Source organism: Cyprinodon tularosa, unplaced genomic scaffold, assembly GCF_016077235.1.
Source record: "Cyprinodon tularosa strain WSP-4 unplaced genomic scaffold, ASM1607723v1 ctg257, whole genome shotgun sequence".
NCBI lineage: Eukaryota > Metazoa > Chordata > Actinopteri > Cyprinodontiformes > Cyprinodontidae > Cyprinodon > Cyprinodon tularosa.
This window is the reverse complement of record NW_024038953.1, coordinates 886,478-913,879: the sequence shown is the minus strand read 5'-3', so window position 1 is coordinate 913,879 and position 27,402 is coordinate 886,478. Positions and strand designations below refer to the sequence as shown.

Genomic DNA, 27,402 nt, shown 5'->3' with positions numbered 1-27,402 from the left:
ATCCCTGGCTGGCAGACACTAGGGAACGCTATAAAAAAAAAAAAAAAAAAGACTCTTGTATGTATGAATGTAATGAGAATATCAGGAAACACATACACATTACTTTTATAATAAGTGTTTAAACCCTTAGTTTTTTGTTTTTTTTTTAGATTTATAAGTAACAGCTCAAACATGCCAGCAATGGGTACCATGCAGTCATCATTAACTTCTTCTTAGCTTGCTCTAAACCACAGTAAATACATCAAATTATGAGAAATCATCAACAACCAAAAACTTAAAACTCTTTCGCTAAAGCTTGTTTTACCGCTCGATACGTCCTTGAGGAAATTATGTTAGCATGGAGCACCTACTGTAGGAAGATTTGTAACTACACGTACGGATTTGCATGCAAAACAAATAATTTTTTACTAGATATTTGTTTATAAATTCAGTAACTGCTGGCAATTAAAGTAGCTTGTCAGTGTTACGCAAGAACCAGAAGATAATGAACATATTAAATAACTAGAACTGGAAGTTATAGTTAATTCATAGGTCATTAAAATCAAGGGTAAAAGCTTGTGGAGGCACCGTCTCCTTAAATAAACTCTGTTGCAGGTGTTGTGAATAACTGTTAGATTCAATGCCCAGCCAGCTGGGACGCCATATTATGATCTAATACATTAAGATGTTTATTGCCCAACCCGGTAGGGGTGGTAAATATCTTATTTAATCAGATATTATTCAGGCTGTCATATATTGTTTAGGAACAATAGGAGTGATTCAAGCTCAAATCATGGTCAAACAGATAATTCGTCACATACATGAAATAATTTCACCACAACTTCCATTCAAAATCTAAGAGTTTATTAACAAAATCGTTCAGCTCCAAGTCAAACATATTTCAGTTAAAATCTCTTTACTAAAAACTAGTGAAACTCAACTGAACTACTATGTACAAAGAGGAAGGGGAAACATGGTTGAAAACTGTCATGATAGGTTGTGGTTTGTTGACCCAAAAGCAGAGACAGGGAGGCAGAGGTGAATTTCTTGTGGATTTAATCATGAGTTAACTGAATGCAGAAGCTGGTTATCCAAAATCCAAAAATGAAAACAAAGTCCAAACTAACAGGAAACCAGAAGTCCAAAAATCCAAAAATCAAAACAAGAAAACAAGTCAAAACGAACCAGAAACCATGGAGACATCAGGGGGATAACAATCACAAGGAGGAAAGCTCAGAGAGATGGAGTTGGAGGTAGTATGACGGGGAACCAGCACTGAAGAACTGCAAAGAAACAGTATTTATGGGAGACTGAAACAAAGGGAGAGCTATCGAGCAGATTGGGGGCAAGTGTGAGCAGAGCAGAAACAAGAAAAGAGCAAGGGAAAAAAAAGGAAACTCAAGAGGGCAGCAGAGGGCAACAAATAAAAACCTGAGAACTGAAAATAACCAGAAAACACAACAAAATAAGAATGAAACCACAAAAACTAAAAAATACGGAACGAGTTAAAACAGAATACACAAAAGAAAACACAACAGAACCAAGACTATAACAAAAGCCATATTACCGTTTAAGATGGATTTTGTGTTTGAAAACCAAAGTTTATCTGGAAGAATTTGGGATTTTCACTAATTTAGAGGGGAACTTTGTTTTGAATTAATTCAATTAGATTACTGTAAACAACAGCATAACTGTATTACATGAGAATAAAGAACAAACCCTTGTTAAATTTTCTGTATCCACAGGCTTTACTCTCAAATCTTTTCCCTTTCAAAGAGGTGTTGCAATAATATCATAAGAACGAGGCACATTGGCAAAGGTGCTGTATTCTGGAATGAGGTCAATACTGTCTGGACCTCCAGGACAGGAAAATCTGAAGTCCTGCAGGAGCGTCACCAAGAAGATAAAGAGCTCCATACGAGCCAGAGATTCTCCAACACAGGATCTTTTACCTGTGAACAGACACACATATAAGTATAAAATGGCTTTAGAGTGACATCAGATAGCTATCTGATTGTTTATCATCTGTGCGGTGATGCCTTTACCTGCTGAAAAAGGAAGGAATGCTGGGAGTTTTTGAAATTTTCCATTTTGGTCTAGAAAGTGCTGAGGATTGAAGGAGAAGGGAGTCGCCCATTGCTTCTCATCTTTAAGGACTGAGTGCAGAAAAGGTATAATTGATGTTCCCTGCAAAGACACAAGTTTTTAGAAACGAAACAACAGGCAGTACTCAAGAATAGTGAGGTTGCCTAGAGCAATACAACCAGATACTGAAGAAAAACTAAAGGTTAATCAGTCTGAGGTTCTTTGTACTGAAATATAAATGCCATTAACTCTGACTGTTTATCTTGGTAAGTTTATAAAAAAAAACAGTTTAGAAAAAGAGATGTTGTCCTAGACTCAAGAACAATTCGCAGAAATCTTGGAAAGTAAATCAGTCAATATTATCTGTGATGGCTGGGTATGTATACTAACTATATCTTACTGGCATTGACTCTGAAAAGAAGAGACGCTGCCAAATGATGTTTTTTGCATCCTGTCTAAAGAAAATAAAGCAGCTTCCTCTTCTTGTTCTGTCTCTTCTTTGTCTACATATTGTTGCTTGTGAAAAACATTTTAATGCATGGATTGTCTCCCTAAATATTGACCGTCTCTTTACAAACACATTTTTCTGAGACCCTCTTGACATGTTTGAAGATATTTTACTTGGTTATGTATCGTTTAGGAGTACCTTGGGGATGACATAACCCCTAAATGAAATGTCCTCTAGGGCGTAATGAGGTAGACTGAAGGGGACGATGTCCAGAAAACGCTGAACCTCATGAATGACGGCATCTGTGAACGGGAGAGATTTCCTGTCCTCCATGCTGGGACACCGATCTCTGCCAATCACAGTGTTAATCTCCTTTTGCATTTTTTCTGAAGAAAGTGAAGCAAAATTGATGCCTGCTAAACTTTAAAGCTATCAAAGGCAGCTTTACTAACAAAGTGTTTACACACCCTGTATATCCTTGTGTTTCATCAGCACACTGAGAGCATATCTGATGGTGGAGCTGGTGGTCTCTGTTCCTGCTCCGAACAAATTCAGCACTGTAGATAACAGGTTATCATAGTGGAACTCAGTAGATGGATTATCTTTCTCCTGAATAAGAAAAATGGAGATTTCAAAGATAAAATATATCTTAACATGGATTATATGTTTGCAGTTCTGAGATTTGTTGTAAGTGTAGATTTTAAATAAAAACAGAAAAAAGTTAGGTTAGTCTGTATCTAAATTACTTGAATCAAAAGAAAAAAAACTAAAATAAAAGCTTACTATTGATTATTTAGCAACAATACAAAAAGCTGTCAAACATCTTATTAGGGTTATTTGAATGAACTGGATCTAAATTCTGACCAATTTATCATGCAAAATCAGGTGCATACTGTGAACCAGTTACAAACATATTTTGAAAATTGATAACTTACATGTTCTATTATTCTGTGATTAAGAACTGTATATCTACCAAAGTAAAGGTTAAGCATGTCAAATTATAGCTGAGTATTTGCTTAATTTCGTATGAGTGTCTAAGCTGAAATCATATGCTCTAATCATAGAACAAACATCATGTATAGAGAGACACGCAAAAAGAAAATAAAAAATTCCAATATTCCCTTTGCTTTATTTTCTCCTAATTGCTCTTTTGATTTATAGAGAAAGCAAAAAGGTCTTAAAAGCAAAAAGATTCAGTTCATTTTTGGTAAACTGATTAATTAAAACAAGAAAAATGCACCAACCTGATGAGCTCGGATAAGGAAGCAGTCAATATAGTCTCTCGGTGAGCTGGGATCCAGCGTCTCTTTATGCTCTTGGATTTTGATCTTGATGAAATCTCTGATCTGATCAATCCCAGCGAAGACAGTCTGATGCGGTCCAGGAAGCCTTTCCATGACCGAAGGGAAGATGTTGTACAGCTGCACGAAAAACAACATAGTTGTTTCCCAGAACATAATATGCTACCATACTGGTTCTGAAACTGTGAAATTGTTAAAAATATAAAATATGAAAGACACCCATGACTCTAAGGTGTAAATAGTAATTTTATTGCAAAAATCTGCTAATTATTCACTGATATTTTGTTAAGCTCTTTTTTCTATTTTGTTAAAGTATTCAGTGTTCTTAGCATTGATAACTGCCAATCTCGATGAACTAAAACAAAACTCTATTGTCCAGTAAAATTTATTGTAACAAAGGTTTGCATCTTTTAGTTAAAATCCTAGTTTGCAAAAAGAGCTACAAAGAGCTAAGACCAATCAGGAAGTGTTGACCATATTACTTAAAAACATAGCTAGCTCCATAAACAAGTTATTTCCTGCAATAACTGAGCTGATGCAGTTGCTTCATTCTAAAAACAATTAGTCTCTACGCATAATAACTATACAGTTAGTTTTTATTATCTTTAATATCTATAAATGTTTAGAATAATCCTTTTATCACAAGTGTAATTACAATTGTGAGTTAAATTACTGAATGTTAGTTATAAACATTAATTAATAAAATAAGTATACATTGTGCACCAATATACACCAACTTAATGGGGGAGCATGGGGGGGGGGGTCAATTAACATTAAAACTGCAATATTGTATATACACTATATTGCCAAAAGTATTTGCTCACCCATCCAAATTATTGGAATCAGGTGTTCCAATCACTTCCATGGCCACAGGTGTATAAATTCAAGCACCTAGGCATGCAGACTGTTTTTACAAACATTTGTGAAAGAATGGGTCGCTCTCAGGAGCTCAGTGAATTCCAGCGTGGAACTGTGATAGGATGCCACCTGTGCAACAAATCCAGTCGTGAAATTTCCTCGCTCCTAAATATTCCACAGTCAACTGTCAGCTGTATTATAAGAAAATGGAAGTGTTTGGGAACGACAGCAACTCAGCCACGAAGTGGTAGGCCACGTAAACTGACGGAGCGGGGTCAGCGGATGCTGACGCGCATAGTGCGAAGAGGTCGCCAACTTTCTGCAGAGTCAATCACTACAGACCTCCAAACTTCATGTGGCCTTCAGATTAGCTCAAGAACAGTGCGCAGAGAGCTTCATGGAATGGGTTTCCATGGTCGAGCAGCTGCATCCAAGCCATACATCACCAAGTGCAATGCAAAGCGTCGGATGCGGTGGTGTAAAGCACGCCGCCACTGGACTCTAGAGCAGTGGAGACGCGTTCTCTGGAGTGACGAATCGCGCTTCTCCATCTGGCAATCTGATGGATGGGTCTGGGTTTGGCGGTTGCCAGGAGAACGGTACTTGTCTGACTGCATTGTGCCAAGTGTAAAGTTTGTTGGAGGGGGGATTATGGTGTGGGGTTGTTTTTCAGGAGCTGGGCTTGGCCCCTTAGTTCCAGTGAAAGGAACTCTGAATGCTTCAGCATACCAAGACATTTTGGACAATTCCATGCTCCCAACTTTGTGGGAACAGTTTGGAGCTGGCCCCTTCCTCTTCCAACATGACTGTGCACCAGTGCACAAAGCAAGGTCCATAAAGACATGGATGACAGAGTCTGGTGTGGATGAACTTGACTGGCCTGCACAGAGTCCTGACCTCAACCCGATAGAACACCTTTGGGATGAATTAGAGCGGAGACTGAGAGCCAGGCCTTCTCGTCCAACATCAGTGTGCGACCTCACAAATGCGCTTCTGGAAGAATGGTCAAAAATTCCCATAAACACACTCCTAAACCTTGTGGACAGCCTTCCCAGAAGAGTTGAAGCTGTTCTAGCTGCAAAGGGTGGACCGACGTCATATTGAACCCTATGGATTAGGAACGGGATGTCACTTAAGCTCATATGTGAGTCAAGGCAGGTGAGCAAATACTTTTGGCAATATAGTGTATAAGCATTTGTTCAGCATTAATTCCTCCATTCAGTAAAGGCAGTGGAGCCAGGCTTCAAACAGCTAAACAACAGTTGTATTGAAGTCGTTGCTTCTCCTTACCCATTTCATGAACAGATTTAAGACTTAATACTGATCACTGTCAGCCCTTTCCAATTCTCCTTTTGAAGAAATTTTTTTCATTGTCCTTCACGGTTTGACAATGGAACTGTTTTGTTCAGGGCATCCATATTGTCATTCTGTGAAAAAAAGCCTCAGGCTGACATTTTTCAAAACAAAGCTATTTTTTAAATCATCACCACGTCCATATAATATTGTGTAGCAACATAAAATTTGGTATAATTGTTTATCAAAGCCCTCTGATTCCTATGGTATAAAACTTATTACTCTATCTATTTTTTAAAATTTATTTATTAACCCTAGTTCAACACCATCTTTTGCCCTTTTTTTAAGTTTCCAAAATTTCCCTCTTTTTCACACAGTGCTGTGTCTTTTCAAAAACATTTTGATAAAAAAAAAAGCCCTACAGCTTTGTTCCCCTGTCTGATCTGAATTAAACGGTGCCAGAATGACATTGATACGATGTATTATGCCAGAGCCATGACCATTTGTTTAGCAATAACTTTCCCACTTATTAAGCAGGGAGAGTAAGGGGAGACTTGAAACTGCAGCTGGTGCAGCTCCAGGAGGCCCTTTAACAAGGAACACATTGTTCAACCTTTCATGAAATTTGCCTCCATGATATATCTCTCCCTTTGCTTATTAAATCTTTTATTGGTTAAAATGTATCTGATTTTCAATACCTCAAGAATTCTTTGGAAATAGTTTTTTGATAAATTCATGTCCTTAAAGCTACAGTGTGTAATAATTACAGGGATATAAAGTCAGAAATTTAATATATTATACATAACTATGTTATTTATCATCACCTATGAGCTCAGCCTTTTAACCGTAATATTTGCGTTGCCTTAGAATTCGTTATTTATAATTACATAGGAGCGGGTCTCGCAGCCATGGAGGCAGACATCTTTGCGCTACGGCAAGCGCAGAGGCAACAAACTAGCGATTGCGAGATCTCCCATTACGCTCGAAAATAACTACGGCAAGTTGAGAGAGATTAACTGAGACGGTACTGAACAGTAGATGGCAGTATTATGCCTGAGAAGCGTTTAGTCTTCCTGAAACCGAAGAAGAAGAAGAAGCAGGTATACTGCGCTTCAGTAACAAGAAAGGTGAACAAGGCGGCAGGCGTGAGTGACTTTGCAAACTGTTTGGCACTGTGTGGCCAAACATCAGACGAATGGAGGATCATGCCTACTCTGTATCACAACGAAAAGCGGCGGACACCGAACCCCCGTCATCTAAGAAGCGGAAACACGACGAGAATAAACGCAAGCGTGACAAGAAACGGCAAAAAACACGGATCAACATTGGCACGGCATTTACACGATGGAAGTCACTGATGGAGGAAAAAGGTTTTCAAAGTGACGCTCAAGTTGCCAGTTTTCTCTTGGACAGGTAATTAATCCTACACACACAATTGTCTAATATCACTGCAGTTTTTGGAGTACAGGATGCTCAGACCTGTCTAAAACAATAACATGCTGCGTGATGATGCTGTTACTCTCCAGTATACTTCTTCAGCAACGTCCCTGACGTTTCACACGCTTAAGATAATAAATATACCCGTTATTTTTTCTACGTCGTTGTGACGTTTTGGTGAGCTGCTTTGCATGGTGATATAAACAGACGAAGTAATTGTAGTCATTAGTTTAACAGCGATATTGTGTTCGCTGGAAGAATATATATTCCCCGTTTACAGAGTCCAAGTCTTGTTTGTGGCACGAGGGGTTACAAGGCGAGGAAGAGGGAGAGGAAGAGGGCAGAGAGGCCGGGGTGGGCGTGCAGCCAGGGCCAGGCGAGGGAGAGGGAGAGGAAGAGGGCGAGGAAGAGGGAGAGGGCGAGGGCGTGCAGCTAGGGCCTGAATCATTATTCAGTAATTTTCTGTAAAATAATTTTCTGGATATATACCTCGGTTACTTCTCTCCGGCTCCTTTGGAGATCTTCAAGCCTTTCCTCCTCTGCTCTAGTCACCCCGCTGGCACCCCTCCCTCGCCTGGCCCTGGTCCCGTAACGCTCGCCGTACTGTTGGGGGGGAGAAGCGGTGGGGGGGAGATGTTCATGTTGCTGCGGTCTGCAGTCTGGACGTTAGATGTCGCTGAAAATTACACACTGTAGCTTTAAGTGTTATTATCTCTCTTTCCATAAGCTTCTCTGTCCTTCCTCTGCTTCTCAAGGTCAGTCTTGCACTTAGGTTTGTGGATTGTTGAAGCTTCTAAGGGTGACACTGTTTTCTCTATGCTGATCAACTGACACATTTTAATTCATTTCAATTTTTTTTTTTTTTACGTCTTGACATTTCCACATATGATTTCACACTTTAATACTAATTTCACATATTCAAAATGTCAATTTCTATCCTTAAGCTACTCCTTTTTGTCTTCAACCAGATAAGATTCAATTTTTTTTTTTACTATTTAATTTGCTAAGTTTAATTAAGTTTCTGCTATTTTATTACATTTCTGAAATAACAGAAATAACACACTTGTATATTTTGTTGCAAGTAAATTAATATTGTGTTTATGCTCTATATGTTTAATCAGTTCTACGGTGTACATGTGGTGTAAAGCAAGATACAAGACCACAGTAAACAGCAGTTAAAGGAAATTTGGTGTTTTTTTCTTGTGTGGCATAAATGTATAGAATTTAAAATAATAAAAAATAATTGTGAGTTATCTGTTAAATGTTTTGACAGATTTAAGTTAGATTGGGTTAGAAAAAACGGCTGTAAGAGCCGATACTCTCTCTAAGTTATTGGATCCCTTTTGTTTAACCAGAAGACAGGGCAGACAATTTGACAGGAGCAGGTTTCATGTCTCCAAATGCTTCACATTTGCTAAAAAGGTTCACACAAAGTAAAAATCTTTGTTTATTTTCCTTTTTTTTTAATGGAAGTTGATACAAAAAGTAAAATATTCATAATTTTTTTTTTTTGCCCATACATTGACAAATATATCATAAAAAAAAAAAAAACTAAATCTAAGGATTTCCCTGACACAACATTTGACTATATGATATGGATATTGCAGCTTTGGGTCCTCACCAATACGATTTTGGCCCAATCAAATATTAGGTAGCACAATACTTTTGGCAATATAGTGTATATATTTATTACTTAATTACTACTATGGTTAATGCTAATTGTAAAATAGCAATAACACCAACAAAATTTTAGAGCCTAATATTTTTGCACATTAACAAGCTTCAACGGCCTCAGCATTAGGGTAAAATTTTAGTTATAAAAGTAAACAATAACAGTATACAACACAAGTCATTTCAGTATAAAAAAAGGAGAGTGTAATGGATGGATCAAACTGGAGTATCCAAATATAAGTGCATAATTTACCAACTTAGTGCTGCTTCAAGTCATGTGTTTAAAGACTTTGTTTCTGACAATTAAGCTCATATCAGAGTAAAGATTTGCCTTTTGTTACAACGGATGTAAAATACTGCTTAAACTTGTAGTTTAGGAACACTGGTATTGAAACTGTGGAGCTTGGACTGCTGGTGGAAAACCAGCTTCCTGACTGACAGCTAGTGAGCAGGTGAGAATGGGGAGCATAGGACACATCAGCAACAGAGCCCCATACCCAGGGGTATTCTCTCCAAATGCATCTATGTGGCACACAAAAACTGCACCTCAGCTGACCTTTATGCGAAACTCGTGAAGTTTACACACACACACGGCTACACACAATCCCTGTGGATGCTTCTGCATTATTATTCTATAAAGACGATAGTTCCAATATCTACAAATGCTTCTGGAAGAACGGAAATATTAGTCCAGGTTCCAATCAATGTTTTGGTGCCCCTTCCTACTTAACAGGGCAGTGGAAAAGTCCTAACAATCAGATAATAATCAGAATCTGGGGCATGGTAGAGTGGGCTAGGATCTGATCACTGGGATACTCGTACCAAAAAACTACTGAAATTTAATTAAAATTTTCTCCAACAAATTACAGTGGACACTTGTGATACCAGCTTAACTTTTTAATGCTTTAATTTTTTTAACCAGGCTACATGTGATACAAATTAGCCAATGAGCTGTGTCAGTCTAAGTTACTACTGCTAGCCACTTTTAGATAGCAGGCAAACCTTTAGCAAGCCAGGTGGTGAGAAAGAAGGTGAAGACTATAAGAAAAAGAAAGCCGAGAAAGTGTGGATTGCTGGAAGAACCGCGGTGAACTGGTGAAAGAAAAGTGAAATGGCGTGCTCAAAGATGACCCTGCACATTTAGAGTATGTTTGGCTCAACCTGCTGCTGTGAAGCAGGATTCTCCACCATGAACAGAATCAAAAATAAATATGGATCCAGGCTCACGAATGAGGACCTTGATTTGTGCTTAAGAGTTGCTTTGTTGCCATTCAAACCCAGGTTGAAAGCCTTGCAGGGCAGCATAAAGCCCACTGCTCTCATTAAGCCAGCAAAATGAAAAAAACAAAAACAAAAAACGGTCAGTTGAGGTGTTTTATAAAAGATGTGAATCAGCAAATTGTCTATATACCAAACTGAACGATTGTTGTTCTCTACTTCAAAAAACATTTAGATTTTAAAATGGAAACATTTTCCTTCGTTTTTTCTTTTTTTTTTAATTCAATGTATAAGACGGAGGCATAAAAACCTTATTTTATTTTAGTGTTAAATTTTGCTTAAAGTAATAGATTATAATTTAAAACGTCTCCAGACCTTTACTGGATGATGATTTTCTTTATTGGACCTCACTGATTTCTAATTGGTTACCCCCTGGTCTAGACCTTTCAGCAGGTATTTTTGAAAAGGTTGTGTATAATTTTAAAAACAAACACTTTTGTAACATATATCTTGTAATACAGGTTCCAAAATACATTTAAAGGAATACCTCAGACTTACCATACCCGAAGGGCTGCTGTTAAACCTGATGAACTTAGATATAGAACTGAGAAGGTTCTGAAACTGCTTGTCTTCATAACTGAAGCGCTGTCCAAACACCAGGCAGCAGATTACGTTTGACACCGTGCGACTAAGAAGGATCGTGGGGTCAAAAGGTTTACCTGGAGGCAAAAACAGAAAGAAACCCAACAGACTTCTTTCACAAACTTTGTTTTTAGAGTGAAAAGAAGAAACTTTTCAAGAAGGCTAAAAAGTAAAATGTGGTAACTTTTTGCTCAAGCTTGGTGTCTTGTGGGTGTTAAAATCGGTTTTAAAGCTCCAAATGTCACACAGGTTCTGGACTAGAGCTCTGGACACTTTTCTGAAAACATAAGGCATTTTAATGATAACAACTGATTGGAACAGGATTGGAATAAATTATCTTTTTTTTATTTTTGCATCTATACTCTGTCTTCTTAAAATCAACAATCAGTCATGGCAAAATTTCACACCAAGCTGTGTTTTATTGGAGGTTTGTTCTTGAAAAAGGGTAGTTTTTTATTCCTTTCCTCACATGCATCCTTATTATTAGGTATTGCTGCAGGTCAAAGGCTAAATGCCTTTGATTCCTCTGATAAAAAACTTTTCAATCAATTTTAATAATAAGCTGAATATCACTGCATTGTTTGACAAGTAATATCCATAAGAATGTAAGCCATTGATTTGGTAGCTATGAAATGACTCAGAATATGGGACCCAATATTCAAGGTGAGATAGACAGGCGGAAAGTTCAAAGCCTTTATTTAACTACAGCGTCGTACAGCGTCACTTTGTTTTTAAAAGATATAAATATAAAAAATATAACTGCAGATGTCTGGGGGACAATGATTCGCCTACATGTTATGAATGCTGGCATACCATAAAGAATAATTATGAACAGTTTAGTTTGTGCCTTCAAGTCGATTGCTCATAGAAAGACGTTATAACCGAATGGAATATCTTCAGAATTCTCCAACTGACACAAAACTCATATGGGTGAGTAGAACATGATGTAATTGTTGGGATCTGGAGAAGTTCCACCTTTCTCCAGCAGAGTTTGCCGTGGATCCTCCTGAGCTGAGCCTTCGACACACCTGAGGCGCATCTCATCATCAGAGGATCCTGCAGTATATAACCGGCCTTCAGACCTTGCCTCAACGCCGCAGTGTTTATCCAGTTTGGTTAGCACCTGAGCCTAGCTTCTTCTGAGAACCTTCGTTGCTTCTGTCTCCTGGTTGGATTCTAATCCCTCTTTGTCTCTGCTTACAGGAATCCTGTTTCCCTTGTAAGCTCTGGATGAGCTTAACCTGCCGAGCCTGCCCTCTGAGCCAAACCTGAAGACTCTTCTCTGGATTCCCATGCTGCTCTGGACTAAGAGCTGGAAACCCAAAGCCAAGGTCTGCTCTCACGCTAGAAGCAAGACGCTGAAGCGGTTACTGAACTCTGCTGAACTAAACAGTCTCTTGACCCAACAGTTCCTCTCTCAAAGCCAAAACCCGGACTCCACAAGGTATAAATCTGAAACTCTCAAATCCAAATTCATCTGCCTCCAAGCTAACTGAACTATCATTCTCACAGACTCCAGTGAACCTGCTCCCAGGCCTGAACCAGTTCCTGTGTTAATTCCATGTGCTTATGTTCAAATAAACTTGTTAAACTTTTCATCTGCTTCCGTGGTGTTCTGCATACTGGGCTTTTCTGAAACCCATCATGACAGTAATAACGTAAAATCAAGGGCCAAATGTTAAAAAAAACGGCATTCCTCTTTAATAATTGGCAATCCTTTTGGGGAAAGCCTGGTCTGATTCGGAGAGACAGCATCCATCCCACTTTGGATGGTGTAAATTTTCTTTCTAGGAATCTGGCCAAATTTATTAGTCCTCCAAAACCCTGACCACCCAGGGTGCAGACCAGGAAGCAGAGTTGTAGTTTAACATACATCTCTGCAGCTTCTCTACTGTTGCCCACCCTTTACTCCATCCAGACAGTGTCTTGCCCATGACCAAAATCTAATAAATTAGCAAAGATTCCCAAAGGAGTAAATCATGATAATCTAATTAAAATTAAAATAACTAAAATTGGGGAAAAAGTTAAGTAAAGAATTGCAATAGTTCAGCCTTGAAGTAACAAATGCATAGACTAGTTTCTCAGCATCACCCCTGGACAGGATATTTCTAATTTTTGCAATTTTCCACAGATGAAAGAAGGAAATTCTAGAAACCTCTTTGATATGGGATTTAAATGACAGATCCTGTTCCAAAACAACACCAAGATTTTTTACTTTATTATCTGAAATAATCTGACTGACTAATCAGCTTATTTTTCAAAGACTCTGGTCCAAAGACTATAACTTTTGTTTTGTCTGCATTTAGAAGCAGAAAGTTAAGAGTCATCCAGGTTTTTATGTCTTCAAGACATGCCTGTAATCTATGTTATGGGTTAGCTTCATCTGGATTTATAGACAGATATAACTGAGTATCATCAGCATAACAGTGAAAATTAATCCCATGATGTCTAATAACTCTACTGATTGGGAGCATATAAAGAGAATTGGTCCTAGTGCTGATCCCTGTGGTACTCCACAGATAACCTTTGAGCTTGAGGAAGATTTGTCATTAATATGAACAAACTGAAATTGATCAGTTAGATAAGATCTAAACCAGTCTATTGTTGTTCCTTTAATTCCAACAAAATATTCAAGTCTTTCTAAAAGAATATTATGGTCAACTGTATCAAATGCATCACTGAGATCTAACAGGACGAGCACAGATACAAGTCCATTATCTGAGGCCATGAAAATATCATTAGTGACTTTCACCAGAGCTGTTTCAGTGCTATGATGAGCTCTAAAGCCAGACTGAAACTCTTCAAAAATTTCATTAAGGTGTAAGTGATCGCAAACTTGTTTGGCAACTACTTTCTCAAGAATTTTGGATAAGAAAGGAAGATTGGATATAGGTCTATAATTGACCAAGTCATCTGGATCAAGAGACAGTTTCTTAAGCAAAGGTTTAATTACAGCAACCTTAAAAGCCTTTGGTACATATCCCTGTAACAGAGATAGATTCATCACATTTAAAATAGAGGAGGAGATCACAGGGAATACCTACTTAAATAACCTGGTTGGAACTGGATCTAAGCAGAACCAGGCTTTTTTAAAAGTACAAATGCTTATTCGATTTGAAAACTATCTAATTTACCTTCTCAATCTAAGGATAAATACTGTTAATTTTAGAAAGTTTTGCTTGTTTCTAGATCATTTTTCCAGTGTAGGTCAAAACCAAAGCCTTGTGTTACTCTTGGCTGCAGTTGTCCTGCCTATGAGGGAGATAAACCATCTTTCTATAATTTTCCAGCAGACCGGCCAGCTGCTGCCTCCTCTCTCATGCTCTCCTGCACTGTCTGCAAGTCTGCGGTCACCTACAATTTCGGAGAGGTACATCAGATACACACTGTCAGCCTATCCTGCCAAGAGGGGACTTTAGTTTCTAGTTTATTGAAAAAGCAAAAACCCAAAATAAAATGTACTTTAAAGCTCTATTACCATAATATGACTGAAGATTTGATTTTTAATCATTTTTAAATAAATTGCCAAGAGGGGACCTCGATCTCTGAGTGACATTTTCATATCCAAGCAGGGACATTTACATACTGCAATAGTCCTGCCTGTACCTGTTTTTTTTCCTAAAGAGTATTTGCTTACTACAATGAATCATTTTAACTCTTTTAGGAAATTGATCATTTAACTTCAGTGAATTCTTTTCAGTATGTTGTGCCATATGCCATGATCATACTTTTTGGACATTGGGAACCAGTGTCCATATTTCATCTTGACAGGATGACCAGAGGAGAACACGCAGTTTTGGTGAATCACAGCTTGGGGACTTCTGCAGCCCCTCAGGTCTGGCATAATTTGGGACAGACAAACATGTCTTTTGATGATGTAAATCATATCGTGTGTTTACTGCTGAGTAAAGACATTGCTAATTGATGCTAAAGAATGGACTGCTTGCTACGCTATGCTACAGGAATATGTGTTGAGCTGCCACTTAAGCTTGGAGAAGCTTTATTCACTAAGGGTTTAAACACTGATATAACATTAGTGTTCACGTGTTCTTCCAATGCTCATTACATTTCCGTTACCAAGTATGACCAAGAGTCATTTAGTGGAATTCTACTGTCTATTCGCTGCTACCTATTACAAGGAAGGTAAAGAATCATTTGACTAAAGATTTTTGGTTCTTGATTAAGCAAATCATTCAATAAAACTTTATTTGGCCAAATAATGTTGTATTCACCTCATGGATTTGCATTGTGAATTTGTCTGAAAACATTCCAATTTCTTTGAAATTAGTGAAAAGCTAATTTGATCACATCCCAAATTCAAACACAAAAATCCATCTTAGACTGTAATATGTTTTTCAACCATGTTCTCCCCTTCCTCTTTGTACATAGTAGTTTAGTTTAGTTGAGTTTTACTAGTCTTAGTTGAGAGTGTTCAACTTAAATATGTTTGATGATTTTTTGTTAATAAACTTATATTTTGAACTGAAGTTGTGGTGAATTTATTCCATGTATGTGCAGAATTAACTGTTTGATCATGATTAGTGCTCGAATCACTCTTTCATCTATTGTTCTAACACACAGTTAGTAGGACTGTGTGTCATAAACACTATATAACAGCTGAAATAATACGTCCATATGTGCTTTTTTTTCCCCCTCAGAAGACATTATTTTAAAAAAAATTTGGATAGCAGACCTTTGTACTTGCGTATTTGAGCCCTAAGATGTTTGCTTTCCTCCTGGATCCACTCCTCCATCCCTTTACGTCCCATCCCAAAATCTCGTAAAGTTGTCAGAGTAAAGCGCCGCAGCTGACGCCAGCGTTCCCCGTTACTGATACCAATACCTGTCGAACAGAAATGTGCATTTGAAAAGGCAAACTGGAGTTTTTAGACATTAACACCATAAGAAAGGTCACATTTGATTGCTTACCAAATCCTTTGGTGGCTTTGTACAAAAATGGCACAGGTGCTCTGCCTGTGAAGTCGTCTGCCTGGTCCACCAAGGCTTCTTTCACTGTATCATATCCTACCAGAACAACCACCCGCTGCCACCCCAGGTAGAGGGTCATCACAGGACCGTAGGTCTTACTGAGCTAAAGGTAAAAACAAACGATCTTCTAAAACTTTTGGATTTTTGCAAATGAAAGGAAAAATAAGGTAAATTCATTTTAATTTCTTATGTGTGAAGTCATCAAAACATTGAACTTCCCTCAGAATAATTGCAATTTGCAACAACAATACAACATGTATGGTATTCACCAACTCACATCCAGAAAGGTTTTAAAAGGTGCATTCTTGTCTATTTGTGGCAGGTTTCCTATTAGAGGCAGTGGATTTGGTCCAGGTGGTAAACGGTAGCTCTGCTGGTTTTTAACAGAAAAGAACCAGATCAGACCTATTAGCCCTGCCAGGAGAAGCGTTGTATAAAACTCCATGTTCTTCACTGTATACAGGTTTCCCTCTTCTCTGCAGTGCTCTCTGAACTCTCTGGCTCACACTGATTGGTTCTTTCATCAGGGCAGTTGTTTATATTTAACAGAGACCTGAAAGAGGCGGAGCAGGCTCCATGTGATCTGAGAGCGGACCTTCACCTAATTATGAGGAAAAACCTGTTCAAGATTTTTGCCAAAAGAAACACGGTGAAAGGTTCAGCCTACCAGACAACAAACAGCATTTCTCAATCACAAATTAACAGGCAAATGTTTGAAGCTTTGAGAAACTTTTGTTTTAATAAGTGGTAAAAGAAAACCCAGAATCAGAATGTCATCTGTAAATAATAAAAAAAGAAAAACAAAGTAAAGTACCTTGCTAAATTGATTTGAATATATGACTGAAATCTTGATATGAGATAAGACATAAGTGGCAACTCCAGTACTACTGACAATGAAATGTTCTATGTGTATAACTTTCAGCATTTTCTTTTCATGTTGTTTAAATATATCAGTCTATTATATTGCACATATTTTTTAGTGTAATGTTCACATACTTATATAAAGTTATATATTTATGAAATTCCAAAAAAAAAGAAAATTTAAAAACAATCTACTGGACTGTGTTTTCAAGTTTGAAGACATTTCACTTCCCATCCAGGAAGCTTTCTCAATTCAATGACTAGGGAATGACCTCAGAATGACTATGAAATGGATGACTGAGAAACTTCACCAGCATATGTTTATGAAAATGCGGTTTACACATGAAAGAAATACTTAATGTGATATATATTATGCAGTAATAAAATGGTCTTAGTGACATATAATATAGAGACATGATAAGGATAATTTCATTTTAAGTGCACTATCATATAATTTTTGCTCTTATGAGGAGTGCGTTAGGATTATTATCATTGATGATGTAGGAGTTAATACATTTCTGAGCTTCCATGCCCTTTTAGGTCAATTTGACAATCGGTTGTTTATAGATACAAACGTAGTGCATATATACACTTAGTGTTTCTTGGAGGAAATTTGCTAATACTTTATTCCTGTTACAGTAGATTGAATGAATGTAATTTTCAACAGTTTCTTTTGTATCTATGGGGTGTAATCTGTGTGTATATTATGTGTTATATATGCTATATACTATATAGATAGAAATAAATTAAGCTTCTAAATAGTGGATAGTTAATTAGTAGTATCTGCCAGTTAATATCTCTTTTGTATTCTGTGAGGGAAGTGGGTTTATGCTGCTTTCGGACTGTTGTTGTGACACCTCAAAGAACAAAAACTGATTTGGGGACTGTTTCTAAGCGTTTTTCTACTACTTGCTAATTTCTCCTCTGATTATGAAAAATGTGTAAAAATCTGTCCGGATTATTTATTCAGGTTCTAAAACAACTTTCCCCTCTTATGCACTAATCTGCTGCATCCTCACTCCTCTCTTATCATTTGTCAATTTGTTTGCACTGCAGCTTGATCAAGATTGAACAGGAAAAAAAACAGTCTAGAGTAAAAGGCGTGCATAAACTGTGTGTCAACTGTGGGTAAAGGTTCTTCTTCCCACATCAGGTTAAAAGTCTATTTGAGTTAGTGGATAATTTCTACCCAGTAAAATAAATAACACATCGACAAGAGTATTGTTAATAAACACTTTATAGATGTGGCTCCTTATAAATATTGTTTGGTAAGTTTGGAATTCAATATTTTACCAAGCTATTGTTGTTTCTGTGGCATGGGAAGAATTTAAACAACACCTACAACATTGGAATACTGATAAAGATTCTGTCAAATAGAACGTTCATATCGTGCTGTGCAGCCTTCTAGTTAGTTTTTTTAGGGCTGCTTGGCTGCTTACTACTGTGCTCCACTGTGCAGTGGCAGACATATGTAGATATTTTTGTGCCCTAGGTGAACTTTTGTCATAGGGCCTTATTGCCTTAATATCCCAGGTGGCCTACATGTGACAGATTCTGTAAGGCTCAGTGTTATGCATGAATGTGTTCAATGAACACTGTTTACTCCATGCGTTCATATTTTTAGTAAAGAGTGAACTGAATGGATCAGTTTTTTAGTATGAATGTGTACGAGAGCGACTTTCATTCTGAGGAGAATGAGCGACACACACAGTTCACATTCGTGTTCAATTGATAATAACACTTTTCATTGGATAATGTTAGCTTTTACAGCACTTATTATGGCCAACGGCATGACAGCGATGGCATGTCTAGTACTGCGTAATTTAAACTCATCTTCAGGTATTTCTGATGCCAGTTTTGCAGAGCGCTTTGCAGAGTTTTAAGAACTAACAAAGGAGGACTCACGCAGAACAAACTAACGTTTTTGTGCAAACTGTGCCCACCAGGACTTAACAAGTACGTCAGCCACGTACGTCAGCCAAGCCCACTTAAACTTTAAGCAATATATTGAGTTAAAGCATCCAAGCTATCTTGGGACATATCTGCAACTGAATGAGGAAAATAAGAAATCCTCTTGGATCCAGATCCTTTAGCAGAAACTGAATGTACCTGTAATTTTCTGAAGTTCTGTGTAATTTGGCTAAATAAGGGCTTCACTGCATGTGCAGTATACCTTGACTGCATCAAGTATTTTCCATTTCTCTCCATATATTATAATCAAACATTTAAATATGAAATATGAGGCTCTATTGTAAAGGATTGTGGCTTAATTTACCAAACTTAAACTGGTTCTTTTATAGGTTTGTGCACTTAGTTAATTTCTTGAAAAAGTGAGCTATTAATGTAAGCTTGTTCATTTTCGTCTGTGTGAAATGAACTTTGAGCTTGTTCTTTTTAATAAATGTGGAATTAGAGAAGTGGCATATGAGTGGGTAAAAAGTTACCTGAAGGACAGAAAACAATTAGTAGAAGTAATAATGTAAAATCTGCTTTACACCACATCAGTTGGGGAGTATCACAAGGTTCGGTCCTCTTACCTTTACTTTTTCTTTTGTATGTCAATGACATCACTGAAGTGTTCAAGTTTTTTAAGTTTATATTGTTTGTAGCTGACATGTTATTATTTGTTTTTACATTTTTTTTTGCTCCTTTTGTTTCATTCATGATTTCATTTCTCTGCACAGGTTTTTTTGTATTATTTTTATGAATGAAGGAACATAATAAGTCAATAAATGAAAAGAAATAATGAACTGGCACAACATTGGTAGGAGTGCAATACTGGGAAACAAATAGCAGTGCAACTGTAACTATTTACTGTAGTACTCCCGAGAGACGGATCTAGAGGCCAATCATTTGCCACTCCTGTCTAGGGCATTGTTCAAAAATTTTCGGTTCCGGTACCAATACCGATACCTTCACTTCGATACCGGTTCCTGAACGATACTTTTTTCGATACCAGTTTTATAATATCAATTCGGAAAAAAAGAAAATTACACAACATAAAAAAGTACAAATCTTGATTTTTATTTTAAGCTCTGTTTTTCCATTTACATTTTTCCTCTTACATAAAAAAAAAATTCAGTGTCTAATATTCATGAGGACCTTTTTACTTAGCAGTTTTCCTTTAGAAAAACTACCATGTCTGACAAACAAGCCCGTTGAATGGGATCCTACTGACAGCGCACCGCTGGTATGTGGGGGTCTGAGCGGCTCCGACAGAAATATTGGAAGGCAGGATGAACTGACTGCACTGATATAGTTTTCAGGTGGATTTTCCCACTTAAAAACATAATAAAACTACTTTATTCCCACTGATCACAGCAAATATAGCTGCAAGGCAAAGAAAGGATAGAGTAGCTCCGCCCAACGCGCGTCAGACACACTTTTGCACCGCGCAGCCAGAGCAGCAAAGCTTCTTCAGCCGCGCGTCAGAAGCTGGTACAAGCAGCAAAAAAGGAAGCATCAGATGTGATTTTGCTGCTCCTGCTGCGTCCAGTTTGAAAGCAGCATTCTCCAAGAGTGTCTCGCATTATTCACTCCGCTCTGGCTTTGCTCTGCCCACGGGCTGCTGAGGGGAGGATGGTCGTGCCGGCTGCGGTCCGCTCTTCTTGCAGTCAAACACCGAGCGACTTTCTGCTCTTAAATTATTTCCGTGCACGATTTATTGCATTGCGCACTATTAGCATCAGTCTTAATAAAGTGAAGCCGCACTTTTGACCGGGGGGGCATTTTAAAGGGGTTCCACGACGCTCGCAACCAGTTCACAACAGATACACATTAACCCTGGCTGTAGGCGTGACCACCTGTGTATTTCCCTGGATGACGCAATCACGTTAAGTGTTACAGCCAATCACCGAAACTTGGTACCGAAAGATGAGGCATGTTTCGATACTCTGTAGAACCGAAGCATTTCGGTCCGTACCATAAAAGAACCGAAGTTCGGTACCCAGCCCTACTCCTGTGACCACACTTAACCAGGGGATTTGCTGTTCCGTTTGGGATTTCATTTAATAATCCTGGAACAAGCGGTTCTCCTCTAAGCCTGATAGGGGCAGAAAGGATATCATGTGGAATTTCCTAGTTTTACTGTACATTTTCATGCTGGTATATTGACAAAAAGCTGAATTAAAATATGCAGCATTCACAACAATATACTACAAATAAAGATGACTAATACAGAATGTTCTTTTATGAATAAGTGTTTATGTTTGATAGGGGAGAGTTTGTCTCTGCAGTTAGGAGTATTTTCTAAACATAAAGAACTGTCAAGGTTAGTGGAAACTTGTTGATGACCCAAATGCAGAGCTGAAGAGGCAGAGATGATTTCTTGCTCAATTTAATGAAGAAGTAAAAACACAGAAGCAATGATCCAGAACCAATCAACAAGAACATCTGGTCCCAAAAACTAGGAGACAAAAGGGAGGAATAAACCTAAGGAATGATGGAATGAAGAGAATCCAGCAAACAGTAACTGTAGAGGAGGAGTCAATGTGCCAAACGGAACAATGAATGGACTAATCAAATGACTGGGAGCAGGTGTGGACAAAAGGATCTAGAAGGGAGCTGGGGGAAAGGAGAATGGCACAGGGGGGCAACAGAGAGTAAACGAGAAATACAACAGTGCTTAATAATAACTAGAAAAGAACTTGGACACTAAATGGAAATGAAACTAATAACTTAGAAAAAACATGTGGTTTTATATATTTAGTTATGCTATTTATCCAGTGAAAAATGTTTTTACTCTTTTGTTTCACCTGCAAGGCTGAGAAAATGTCTGAGAGGTGATTTTAGACAAAACATACTTATTCCCACAACAAGCCAAATAGTTTCTCCAGGTTTGTTAAAGTGCGTATAATTTATTTTTACTCTGACACAACCTTCTCAGTTTTTTTTAAATAACATAAGTAGGGGAGACAAACTCTGTCTAGTCAGAACAGGGCAGATTACTGTGCCATAAGGGCCGTATGATGAACTGTTCTCTCCTTGCAAAGATATAAAAATAAAGTGCTGACTGAGTGAAATCCATCGATCTGCTTTTATTTAACTGGGATAAATAGTTGAATACTTTTTCAAGGTGAAAACTCCAGAACCAAAACGTCCAGAAAGGGCAGAATCATGACAAGTACAGTGCTCAAGCCAGTTGATGTATATAGTATGTCGAACATACATACATTTAAACAGCATTAATATATGCTGTATATATATATATATATATATGTGCATAGATTTAACAGCAAGGACCATAATGAAAATCTGGTCAGTTTTCAGTGATTCATTTGGAAAATATAGATGTTTTGTGCATTTTTCTTCCTGTTGATTTACGTTGATCAGTATAGATTGACCATAAGATGTTTTTGGCACCTTTGCCTCATGATTATAAACTGAAGAAAGGAAGGGTACAAGACATCACTTTTTAAACAGAAGAGCACATTTGTTGGGCTATCATCTAGCTTTAGATCTATTCCCAGAGCTATATTGGCAAATCAGGCTGGGAAAAGAAAGAATAGAAAAAACAAAACAAGTAATATTCAAGCAGTATATCACAGCATTAAAATAATTTAATCAAGAAAACTTCATTAAATAAATCTGTACCTGCATTTCACCTGCTATTATTAATAGTCTCTAGAAAATAATGAAGTCTTACTTTTTTCATTTAGTGGGAGAATAATAAACACTGTCAGATAAATACAAATTGAATGAACATTCTGTCTCCATTTCTTCCTGCTGCTTCTAGTTTTCTCCTCTAGGTGGAGTTGGAAAATCACAGGTGGCCAATATTTACAGGTGTTCCTCAATGCAATATCAAGGAGGGTTTTTTTTAAGGAGTCTACTGCCAGTCCCTCTTTGCCAAAGTGTTAAGAATGTGTTGTATGCTTCTCACCTCCCTAGGGCTCCTTTTCTCTTGTTGGTACTTTTTTTTTTACCTTTCTAAAGCCAAAGCTATGGACCTTACCATATATCTTTGCTGCTTCCCAGGTTTCCTTAATTTGTAACGATTCCTTTTAGCTCCATCCTTGGTGCAATACACCCGACTCGAATGACTGAGTAACAAGCCAGCCTGCTGCTGGGTTGTTGCCCAACAGAGCCCTGCAAAATTACCTCCAGCAGTCCACAAATGTGCATGTGTCTGCACAAATGGTTAGATACTGACTCCATTAAAATGGTGTGAGAGCCCGACATCCATAGATGGAGGTTGTGCTCACAGCCCAACACCGTGCAGAACACTTGACAAAGAACACCAGGATTGGCAAATTCGCCACTGAGGCCCTTTGCTCTTCACAGATTGAAGCAGGTTCACCCTGGGCACATGCGACAGACATGCAGAGCAATTTTCTGCCTGCAACATCCTTCAACATGACTGGTTTGGCAGTGGTTCAGTAATGTGGGGTGGCGTTTCTCTGGAGGGCCGCACAGCCCTTGCCAGGGGTAGCCATTAGGGTTAGGCCATTATGTCCCGAGATGAGATCCTCAGACCCGTTGTGAGACCTGGTGTCGTTAGCCCTGGGTTCTTCTTTATATAGGACAATGTCTGACATCATGTGGCTGGAGTGTACTAGCAGTTCCTGCAAGACAAAGGCATTAAAGCAAAGAACTAGCCCTCCCATTCCCCAGACCTGAATCCGATTAAGCGCATCTGGGACATCATGTCTCAATCCATCCACCAACTTCACGTTGCACCACAGACTAACCAGGAGTTGACGGAGGCTTTACTCCAGGTGTGGGAGCAGATTACTCAGGTGACCATCTGCCACCTCATCAGGACCATGCCCAGGCATTGTAGGAGGAAATATAGGCACATGGGGGCAGCACACAATACTGAGCCAAATTTTGACTGTTTTAAGGACATTACCTCAAAGCTGGATCAACCTGTATGCACTTAAAAATGCACTATAAAAACAGAATTGTAAATGTCAAACAGTACCTGTTCGCAAACCGTACGATGTACAAACATGAGCCTTGTGGAAATTTATCTTCCTACCAATCACATTGAAGCAATTTTGTCGATATCTTTTATCGTTTGGCCGGGACGAAGGTTTGTTTAGGAGTAAAAATATCCCTCAATCGCTCAAAATCCGGTTCCTGAAAATGACCCACTAATTGATGTTAACCATGGCAACATACAGGTGCTGGTCATAAAATTAGAATATCATGAAAAAGTAGATTGATTTCAGTAATTCCATTTAAAAAGTGAAACTTGTATATTATATTCATACATTACATACAAACTCATATATTTCAGATGTTTATTTTGTTTAATTTTGATGATTACAAATGACAACAAATGAAAATCTCAAATTCATTATATCAGAAAATTAGAATATTACTGAAGACCAATAAAAACAAAGGATTTATAGAAATGTTGGCCAACTGAAAAGTATGAACATGAAAAGTATGAGCATGTACAGCACTCAGTATTTAGTTGGGCCTCCTTTGGCCTGTATTACTGCAGCAATGCGGCGTGGCATGGAGTCGATCAGTCTGTGGCACTGCTCAGGTGTTATGATAGCCCAGGTTGCTCTAATAGTGGCTTTTAGCTCTTCTGAATTGTTGGGTCTGGTGTATTGCATCTTCTTCTTCACAATACCCCATAGATTTTCTATGGGGTTAAGGTCAGGAGAGTTTGCTGGCCAATTAAGAACAGGGATACCATGGTCCTTCAACCAGGTACTGGTAGCTTTGGCACTGTGTGCAGGTGCCAAGTCCTGTTGGAAAATGAAATCTGCATCTCCAAAAAGTTGGTCAGCTGCAGGAAGCATGAAGTGCTCTAAAACTTCCTGGTATGTGGCTGCGTTGACCCTGGACCTCAGAAAACACAATGGACCAACACCAGCAGATGACATGGCACCCCAAACCATCACTGACTGTGGAAACTTTACACTGGACTTCAAGCAACGTGGATGAAGTGCCTCTCTTCTTTTCCTCCAGACTCTGGGACCTTGATTTCCAAAGGAAATGCAAAATTTACTTTCATCAGAGAACATGACTTTGGACCACTCACCAGCAGTCCAGTCCTGTTTCTCTTTAGCCCAGGCAAGACGCTTCTGACGCTGTCTGTGGTTCAAGAGTGGCTTGACACAAGGAATGCGACAGCAGAAACCCATGTCTTTCATACGTCTGTGTGTGGTGGTTCTTGAAGCACTCACTCCAGCTGCAGTCCACTCTTTGTGAATCTCCCCCACATTTTTGAATGGGTTTTGTTTCACAATCCTCTCCAGGGTGCGGTTATCTCTCTTGCTTGTACACTTTTTTCGACCACATCTTTTCCTTCCCTTCGCCTCTCTATTAATGTGCTTGGACACTGAGCTCTGTGAACAGCCAGCCTCTCTAGCGATGACCTTTTGTGTCTTGCCCTCCTTGTGCAAGGTGTCGATGGTCGTCTTTTGGACAACTGTCAAGTCAGCAGTCTTCCCCATGATTGTGTAGCCTATAGAACTAGACTGAAAGACCATTTAAAGGCTTTTGCAGGTGGTTTGAGTTAATTAGCTGATTAGAGTGTGGCACCAGGGGCCATCAATTTTGAACCTTTTCACAATATTCTAATTTTCTGATATGATGAATTTGAGATTTTCATTTGTTGTCATTTGTAATCATCAAAATTAAACAAAATAAACATCTGAAATATATGAGTTTGTATGTAATGTATGAATATAATATACAAGTTTCACTTTTTAAATGGAATTACTGAAATCAATCTACTTTTTCATGATATTCTAATTTTATGACCAGCACCTGTACATTTTTGTAGAAACATGAAAGTTACCATACTTGTACACCAAAGCATACTGATTTATATAGTAAAACATGTATGTCTCTATCTTTCATACTTCTTGATTTATTTAGCACAGTTTTACATTGATTTTGCCCCTTTTTTTTTTTTTTTGATTTTTCGGATTTTCCTCTTTTTCAACAAAAAGAGACATAAAACCTTGTTCCCCTATCCGTTCTGAAAAGATTGATATAAGAATGACATTGATACGATATATATTGCCAGAGATACACTATATTGCCAAAAGTATTTGCTCACCCATCCAAATTATTGGAATCAGGTGTTCCAATCACTTCCATGGCCACAGGTGTATAAATTCAAGCACCTAGGCATGCAGACTGTTTTTACAAACATTTGTGAAAGAATGGGTCGCTCTCAGGAGCTCAGTGAATTCCAGCGTGGAACTGTGATAGGATGCCACCTGTGCAACAAATCCAGTCGTGAAATTTCCTCGCTCCTAAATATTCCACAGTCAACTGTCAGCTGTATTATAAGAAAATGGAAGTGTTTGGGAACGACAGCAACTCAGCCACGAAGTGGTAGGCCACGTAAACTGACGGAGCGGGGTCAGCGGATGCTGACGCGCATAGTGCGAAGAGGTCGCCAACTTTCTGCAGAGTCAATCACTACAGACCTCCAAACTTCATGTGGCCTTCAGATTAGCTCAAGAACAGTGCGCAGAGAGCTTCATGGAATGGGTTTCCATGGTCGAGCAGCTGCATCCAAGCCATACATCACCAAGTGCAATGCAAAGCGTCGGATGCGGTGGTGTAAAGCACGCCGCCACTGGACTCTAGAGCAGTGGAGACGCGTTCTCTGGAGTGACGAATCGCGCTTCTCCATCTGGCAATCTGATGGATGGGTCTGGGTTTGGCGGTTGCCAGGAGAACGGTACTTGTCTGACTGCATTGTGCCAAGTGTAAAGTTTGTTGGAGGGGGGATTATGGTGTGGGGTTGTTTTTCAGGAGCTGGGCTTGGCCCCTTAGTTCCAGTGAAAGGAACTCTGAATGCTTCAGCATACCAAGACATTTTGGACAATTCCATGCTCCCAACTTTGTGGGAACAGTTTGGAGCTGGCCCCTTCCTCTTCCAACATGACTGTGCACCAGTGCACAAAGCAAGGTCCATAAAGACATGGATGACAGAGTCTGGTGTGGATGAACTTGACTGGCCTGCACAGAGTCCTGACCTCAACCCGATAGAACACCTTTGGGATGAATTAGAGCGGAGACTGAGAGCCAGGCCTTCTCGTCCAACATCAGTGTGCGACCTCACAAATGCGCTTCTGGAAGAATGGTCAAAAATTCCCATAAACACACTCCTAAACCTTGTGGACAGCCTTCCCAGAAGAGTTGAAGCTGTTCTAGCTGCAAAGGGTGGACCGACGTCATATTGAACCCTATGGATTAGGAACGGGATGTCACTTAAGCTCATATGTGAGTCAAGGCAGGTGAGCAAATACTTTTGGCAATATAGTGTATAAGCATTTGTTCAGCATTAATTCCTCCATTCAGTAAAGGCAGTGGAGCCAGGCTTCAAACAGCTAAACAACAGTTGTATTGAAGTCGTTGCTTCTCCTTACCCATTTCATGAACAGATTTAAGACTTAATACTGATCACTGTCAGCCCTTTCCAATTCTCCTTTTGAAGAAATTTTTTTCATTGTCCTTCACGGTTTGACAATGGAACTGTTTTGTTCAGGGCATCCATATTGTCATTCTGTGAAAAAAAGCCTCAGGCTGACATTTTTCAAAACAAAGCTATTTTTTAAATCATCACCACGTCCATATAATATTGTGTAGCAACATAAAATTTGGTATAATTGTTTATCAAAGCCCTCTGATTCCTATGGT

At 38.6% G+C, this 27,402-nt stretch overlaps 1 protein-coding gene across 2 annotated transcripts in view; it reads right to left on the bottom strand.

Moving 5' to 3' along the window:
* Nucleotides 1–1,721: 1,721 nt before the first annotated feature.
* LOC119785743 (cytochrome P450 2G1) overlaps nt 1,722–27,402 on the bottom strand; it is a 43,737-nt gene continuing 18,056 nt past the window's right edge. For both annotated transcript variants that reach the window (XM_038288514.1, XM_038288513.1), the window contains 7 exons: nt 15,626–15,775; nt 10,849–11,009; nt 3,757–3,933; nt 2,980–3,121; nt 2,711–2,898; nt 2,025–2,166; nt 1,722–1,931 (listed from right to left, as the gene is read on the bottom strand). In XM_038288514.1, the coding sequence (XP_038144442.1) occupies nt 1,750–1,931; nt 2,025–2,166; nt 2,711–2,898; nt 2,980–3,121; nt 3,757–3,933; nt 10,849–11,009; nt 15,626–15,775 (1,142 nt within the window). In that variant the 3' untranslated portion in view covers nt 1,722–1,749. The remainder of the gene's footprint in view (nt 1,932–2,024; nt 2,167–2,710; nt 2,899–2,979; nt 3,122–3,756; nt 3,934–10,848; nt 11,010–15,625; nt 15,776–27,402) is intronic.